General features: G+C 50.8%; 1 protein-coding gene across 1 annotated transcript in view; it reads left to right on the top strand.

Annotated features, from left to right (window-relative positions):
• Positions 1 to 4,055, top strand: part of MAJIN (membrane anchored junction protein) — a 19,762-nt gene extending 15,707 nt beyond the window's left edge. The window contains exons 9-10 of the mRNA XM_085317076.1: positions 387 to 531; positions 4,010 to 4,055. Coding sequence (XP_085173202.1) covers positions 387 to 531; positions 4,010 to 4,055 — 191 coding nt within the window. The remainder of the gene's footprint in view (positions 1 to 386; positions 532 to 4,009) is intronic.
• Positions 4,056 to 7,266: the final 3,211 nt, after the last annotated feature.

Raw genomic sequence — 7,266 nt, 5'->3', positions numbered from 1 at the left:
AAGGAAAACTTTGGTATTCTCCAGCATGTCAGAGTAGGAATCTCAGCCAGTAACACAGTAAGCCAAAATGAAGGAAAACTTTGGTATTCTCCAGCATGTCAGAGTAGGAATCTCAGCCAGTAACACAGTAAGCCAAAATGATTTTGGCTAAGAATGTCATYCAGCATAACAAATTCCCACCCACAGAGCTAGGTTAGATAGCTCTTCACAGCACTGAACTGTTGGATGGGAGTTTACCTCAATGACCTGTATTTGTTGTGATTGCCTTAAAACTTCCCAGGCATTGTATCARTCTAAGCTGCGACACATCACTCACTCTTAGGGGGTATTCATGGGGTGTGAAGGGAGTGAGCTTTTATCTTCTTTCTTGCTGCCCTTTATTACAGGGGGACCTGTGGAATGTAACACTGAAAAAAATACAGAGACCAGCCAGGCTGAAGGGGAAATGCAGCTACCACAGCAAATGGACCAAATCAGTAACAAMGGAAATACAGAGTTAAAAGGAAGAGGTTTTGCAGAGTTCTGGAGAAGGTACTGATATTCATAGAGTCATAGAATCAGTAAGGTTGGAAGGGACCTCTGGAGATCATCTAGTCCAACCTCCCTGCTCAGCAGGGTCACCTAGAGCATGGTAGACAGGGTTGCGTCTAGGCGGGCCTTGAAGATCTCCAGAGAAGGAGACTCCACAGCCTCTCTGGGCAACCTGTCCCAGTGCTCTGTCACTCACAGTGAAGAAATTCTCCCTCACGTTCAGGCAGAACTTCCTGTCGTTCCATTTCTGCCCATTGCCCCTTGTCCTGTCACACAGGGCAACTGAAAAGAGTTTGTCCTTGTCCCCTTGACACCCTCCCTTCAGGTACTCATACACATTGATGAGATCCCCCCTCAGTCTTCTCTTCCCCAGGCTGAAGAGGACCAGCTCTCGCAGCCGTTCCTCACAGGGCAGATGCTCCAGCCCCCTGATCATCTTCATAGCCCTATGCTGGATTCTCTCCAGTAGCTCCATGTCTCTCTTGTCCTGGGGAGACCAGAACTGGACACAGTACTCGAGATGAGGCCTCCCCAGGGCTGAGTAGAGGGGCAGGATCACCTCCCTTGACCTGCTGGCAACATTCTTCCTAATGTGCCCCAGGAGAACATTGGCCTTCCTGGCCACAGGGGCAGATTGCTGCCTCGTGGTCAACTTGTCATCCCCCAGCACTCCCAGGTCCTTCTTGCAGAGCTGCTCTCCAGAAGGTCAGCCCCCAGCTTGTACTGGTGCCTAGGGTTATTTCTCCCTAGGTGCAGGACTCTGCGCTTGCCCTTGTTGAACCTCAGGACGTTCCTCTCCACCCAGCTCTCCAGCCTGTCCAGGTCTCTCTGAGTGGCAGCACAGCCCTCAGGTGTGTCAGCCACTCCTCCCAGCTTGGTAGCATCAGCAAACTTGCTGAGGAGGCACTCTGTCCCCTCATCCAGGTCACTGATGAAGAAGTTGAACAGGATGGGAGCCAGTACTGAGCCCTGGGGGACGCCACTAGCCACAGGCCTCCAGCTAGACTCTGTGCCACTGACAACAACCCTCTGAGCTCTGCCTTTCAGCCAGTTCTCAATCCACCTCACTGTCCATTCGTCTAACCCACACTTCCTGAGCTTATCTAGGAGGATGTTACGGGAGAGWGTGTCAAAAGCCTTCCTGAAGTCAAGGCACACAACATCCACTGCTCTCCSCTCATCTGCCCAGCCAGTCATTCCATCAGAGAAGGCTCTCAGATKGGTTAAGCMGGATTTCCCCTTGGTGAATCCATGCTGGCTACTCCTGATCACCTTCTCCTCCATAGGCTTGGAGATGACATCCAGGATGAGCTATTCCATCACCTTTCCAGGGATGGAGGTGAGACTGACCGGCCTATAGTTGCCTGRGTCCTCCTTCTTGCCCTTCTTGAAGACTGGAGTGACACTGGCTTTCTCCCAGTCCTCAGGCACCTCTCCAGTTCTCCAGGACCTTTCAAAGATGATGGAGAGCAGCTTGGCAATAACATCCTCCAGCTCCCTCAGTACCCGTGGGTGCATCCCATCAGGGCCCGTGGATTTGTGGATGTCTAGCCTGCCCAGACGGTCTCTAATCCTATCCTCCTCAACCAAAGGAAAGTCTTCCCTTCTCYRGACTTTCTCCCTCACGTCCAGGCTGCAGGATTCTTGAGGGCTGTCCTTAGCAGTGAAGACTGAAGCAACRGCGGCATTCAATAATTCTGCCTTCTCTGTATCCCTTGTCATGAGGGTCCCCGCCCCATTCAGTAGTGGGCCCACATTTTCCCCAGTCCTCCTCTGGCTGCTGATGTATTTGAAGAAGCCCTTCCTGTTGTCCTTGACATCCCTTGCCAGACTCAATTCCAACTGGGCCTTAGCCTTCCTCGCCACATCTCTACATACTCTGACTGATACTGCAGCTATGAGCGGATGCAGTCCTTAATGCTGCCTTATAGTGCATTATTTGCTTTCTCTTAGGTAAGGCTGAGAACTGCTTGTGCCATCTTCTCCTTCTTATTTGCTGAATTTTGAAGGAAAACTATTTCTGCTGGTTTGTGGAGTATGTTTATGTAGCACACTTTAGGACAGCGTAGACATACTTAAGCAAACTTTAAATGAACTAGCTTGGGTGTGAGATGAAGCTTCAGCTGTGTCACGTGAGTTAATTCTCTCTCCTGAGAAGCCACTTGTCCTGGCTGGACTATGTCTGATTCTGGCCAGTTCAGGTGATTCTACATTACTTTGAAGAGTAGATAAGTCTTTTGCTATTCTCCAAAGTTAAAGAAACATTTGMTGATGTCCTTTCTTCTTCTGGTAAGGCACATATTCCTAATAAATGTTCCATTCTCAACTGTCTTTGGGGGGGGGTGGAACTTAGGGGAGAGATGCTGGTTCATCATGTCCATATGTTAGGTTTAGCTTGGTTGGTTTTGCCCTTCGMCAGAAAGGGTTAGGAGCGTCACATGTGCCTCTTGTGAGGCTCTTTAATCCCTGGAGGGTTACATTGTGTGTGATAGCCTTAACACTCTCCAAACCATAGTTATGGACTCTCTGTCCTCTTCCTTCKCAAGAAGTTCATGCAGCTTATGTTGTGACACATTAGGCAAATTACAGAGAAGGGTAAACTGAGGAGAAACATCATGCCATTGAAAAGGCTGTTTCATACCATCAACACAATTTCAAGCAGGTGACTATAGGAGCTTTYAGGACTTAGSCTGCCATGTTAGATTGCCTGTAAAWTTTTAGGGATAATAATTGAAAAAAATCTACTTTAGAATGATCTATAATGTAACAGTGGATGACAGAAATGTGCATTGAAAACCTCACAGGCTTTCCCTATTTACTTTTTAGGAATTACTTTTCTCTTTTGAGATGTATAACGCATAAGCACTAATTTTTGGAAAGAGCAAACTTTTCAGGTTGCCTGTTAACATTGTTACAAAAAGTTAATGTACTACTAATATTTGCRTACACTTAGCAGAATATCATATTCTACCTTCTCTTCTAGAAAGACTTGCTTTTTCCCTCTCCTATTCACTTACTGCTAGGTTTGTAAAAGGCTTGAACCCAGTAGGGGTTTGCAACTTTGGCCTTTGTAGGTTTGACCCCAAAAGACACCATTCTTAACAGAAATTAAAGCAGCCGTACAAAACACTGCTGAACGCTCCTGACTAAAAGAGTGCTCTCAGCACACACAGGCTGGGTACCTCAAGCACAGTTGATTCACTGGACAGCAAAGCTTGAACAACTACAGTAACTGTTTGATAAGTAGCAGTTTGGGTTGGAAGAAATAAATATTTATATTAACTGTGATGTTTGCTGATCTATAACTATTAAGACAAGATCATAGCAGCATTAGTTGTTCATAATATTTCCTCTCAATTTTTTTTCTTTTATTTTATGTTGGGAGTTGAGTCATTCAGGGGACAAAAATAACTTTGCTCTTACCCTTCTCAGAAAAGTATTTTGAATATAATGTACTCTTCTGTTTTTGTTTCCGCAGCATATTCTTTCTTCCATTACAGCATCTTTTTGGTGGAAATAACTGACCCTTGAAGTATTAATTGTTGTGGAAAGGTAAACTTGCAGTGTGAATGTCAGTTTGTGTTATTTCTTTTGTAATTCGGCTTTTCCCATTGCTTATCTCAGCTATTAAATGCAATTTACTTTGTTTACATTTTCAAATTAATGTACTGAAGATGTTGGGTTAGAAATAATATGGTTTTTGCCTTCACAAACTAGAGTTTGGGGAAAAAGAGTAAAAAGTGCTGTAGTTTTGATCTTTAAATGTGATAAATGGAATTTACATTTTAAAATCATTATACAAGATTCTAATAAAACAAACATCATCTTGGAAGCATATGTTCTTTTTACTCAGTCTTACACAGGCAGAAACTACTGTTTCCATCCATGAAGAAGTAAATGTTTCTAGTATTATATGTATTTCTATACTATGCTTCATAGAACTGAAGAGGTCAGAAAGGTGAATATATTTTGCATTATATTTTTCCGCTACTCTTATTTTGTAATTATTCATTAGCTGATTTTGCACCTGTTCTGGTGCTGGCTTTGAACAACTTTTGTACTGCTGGCTGGATTAAACCCCTTTCCTATGAGTTCTTCAGCTCTGTACAAAAGAAAAAAAAAACAGGGCTAAGACAAGGTCAGAGAAGATGAGGTACTTGCAGAGCCCCGTGACCTTGCCTGCTCTTTCTGCAAAGGAGGGTGTAGTAGAAATTTTTCCCTAACATGGGAATCTGCCCCAGGATCCTGCCTTAAGATCCTGCCCCAGGARTGGCTCTGGGATCCTGCACTGGGATCTGCATGGGGACCCTCCCCCAGCATCCTGTACTGGGACCTGCCCTGGGAAACCACCTTGGAATCTGCCTCAGGATCCTGCTCCAGCATCTGTACCAGGACCTGCCTTGGGGACCACTCCCTCCAGGAAGGGGCTGTGGGGCAGGATGGGCAGTGGGACAGAGCGAGCGCCGCTGCAGCAGGGTTTCCGGGCTGCACCCAGTAGCAGTGGTGTCCCCTAGGGGCAACAACGAGCAGGTTGGTTGGTGTGTGTGCTGGGCATCTGATGACGGCCACGTGCGGAGCCTGAAGGGCCCTGGGTCTACACCACGGCACTGGGGGTGTCAGAAGAAGCAAGCTGCTGGGTCTTGGCCTGACGGCTGTAGAGGTGGACTCTTTGGGGCATTTGGGGGAGGGAGGGGGAACAAGCGATGTTTTGGTTTCCAAGGACAGGAGGAGCAGGTAAGCTGCAGGCGGGAGGCCCTGGGGGGATGTCAAGTGCACCGAGTTGGGATGCTCTCTTATCTCAAAGCCCATCACAGTRGCAAGCAGACAAGCAGCTTGGAGCTTCTCTACAGGGAGGTCTTGGCAGAACCCTCCTGTCACACCAAGGTGCCAGTGTCGTCAGCCTGCTTCCACTCAGGGAGGGTCCCTTCTTCCCCATGAACTCTCTACATCTTTGGAGGAGAAGAAAATCCCAGTGGCACAAGCCTTTCAGGAGCTGATGGCAAAAGCCAAGGAGAAGGGAAAACCCACTGCTGCCAGCTGCCCCACCGTCAGTCACACTGGCACGTGATGTGCGTGGTGCACGTGGGCACTGGCTCTAGAGGTTTGCTGTAAGCATGCTGCCAACTTCTGTGCTGGGCAATCGGCTCAGATGAGAAATGAAGCCCTAGCAGCAGAGGGACCCTCTGGTTGAGGCCAAGGCCRCCTTGCTGAGACACTTCCCTACTGGGGGACATGTAAGCTTGGAGAAGAGCCTGCAGAGAGTATGGGGACAGGCAGTAGAGTGCTAGTGTTTGGAGGCCCTGGGTCTCTGGGATCCGGGCAGAACAGGACCTTGTACGCCTGGGTGCCCGGACGCCTGGGTCCCCAAGGGGATCGGCACGTGAGTGTCCAGTCAGGCTTAACAAGGTGGCGACCGCACGGTGTCCCAGCTGCAGTGCTAGAACGGGGAGCAGGAGAGAGGGGAGCTTTCCCAGCTTGTAAGCGGTAGGTGCACCCCAGCCTGTGTTAATACTGTACAACCCTTGTTATTGGGCAAAACAAATCTCCCGGGAACAGATTTCCTGAAAGGACAGCCTTGGATAGAGAGCTGGGGGAAATGGGAAACTGGGAGTCCTCCAGTTAYAGGGGGAAAAAATCACCTCTGCACGATTAAGCCTGTGAAGCTCCTACAAATAGCCCCACTCCTGCCTAACAGCAAAGCAAAGTTAACGTTCCTCGGTGTAAACTCCCTGCTCCTGCCACAAAACCGGTGGCAGAATTAGTCAAACAATTAGAGCCATGGGGTATTACAGAGAAAACATTCAYCACGCAACAGCGTATGTGACCTGTTGGAAAACGTATATATAGTTTTYCATGGGGCAGTGGGAAGACGGGAGGGACTCCTGAACGGCCAGCTCCACAAGAGTGGCTCTAGGAATAGCCCTCAGTGGGCATCTTGTTCGCGGGAGGCTGCGAGTCCAAGGGACAAACCGCCCCGGGCAGCCCCGTAGGCAAGGGGCTCACGTCGTGAGCGGCACCARCTCCCGTTGAGAGAGAAGTCAAAGCCTACGGCAGTCCCAGGGATGAGGTGCGGGTGGAGCCAGCCTCTACGGGCTCGGAAGTGCTCGTGCCAGGCTCTGTGGCCTCGGACGGGCCAGTGCCAGGCTCTGGGCTCACACGAGTCACTGCCAGGCTTTACGGGCTTGCACGGGCCCGTCTCGGGCTCTGGGGGTTCGTACGGGCCTGAGCCGGGCTCGTGTCCAGCTCTGCGGGCTTGTGTGGGCTCAGGCCAGGCCCTACGGGCGCGCGCGAGCCTGCGCTTGCCCAGCTTGGGGCCGGGCTCGCAGTGCCGTACGTGGACGTACAGGCCCGCAGAGCCTGGCACGGGCCACACGGGCCCGACGAGCCCGGCCAGGGCCCGCAGGGCCCCGGGGGCCGCAGGGGCCCGCGCCCGGGATGGGAGGCGCCACGCCCCGGCTGGGGCCCCGCCCCGTCGCCCTGCCCCATGGGTGTGGCCTGTGCGAGCTCCGCCCCCCCCCGGGGCAGCGACCAATCAGCAGCGCCGCCCCCTGCGGGGTGGGGGGGTGCAGATGTAATCACGCTGCCGCAGAGCCATCGCGGCCACTGAGGCTCCGCCTCCTCCGCCTGGCTCCGCTGATTGGCTGTTGCCATGTGACCGAGGTGGACGGCCGCTGACCTGCTCGAGCCCCGCAGCCGCGGCCTTGGCCGCTCCCCGCAGGCAGCCAATGGGGCCGC

This window comes from Rhea americana, unplaced genomic scaffold (assembly GCF_003343005.1).
Source record: "Rhea americana isolate MKP2758 unplaced genomic scaffold, rheAme1 scaffold_489, whole genome shotgun sequence".
Taxonomy (NCBI): Eukaryota; Metazoa; Chordata; class Aves; order Rheiformes; family Rheidae; genus Rhea; species Rhea americana.
Note: the sequence above shows the minus strand (reverse complement) of the source record. Positions and strands in the feature narration are given on the sequence as shown.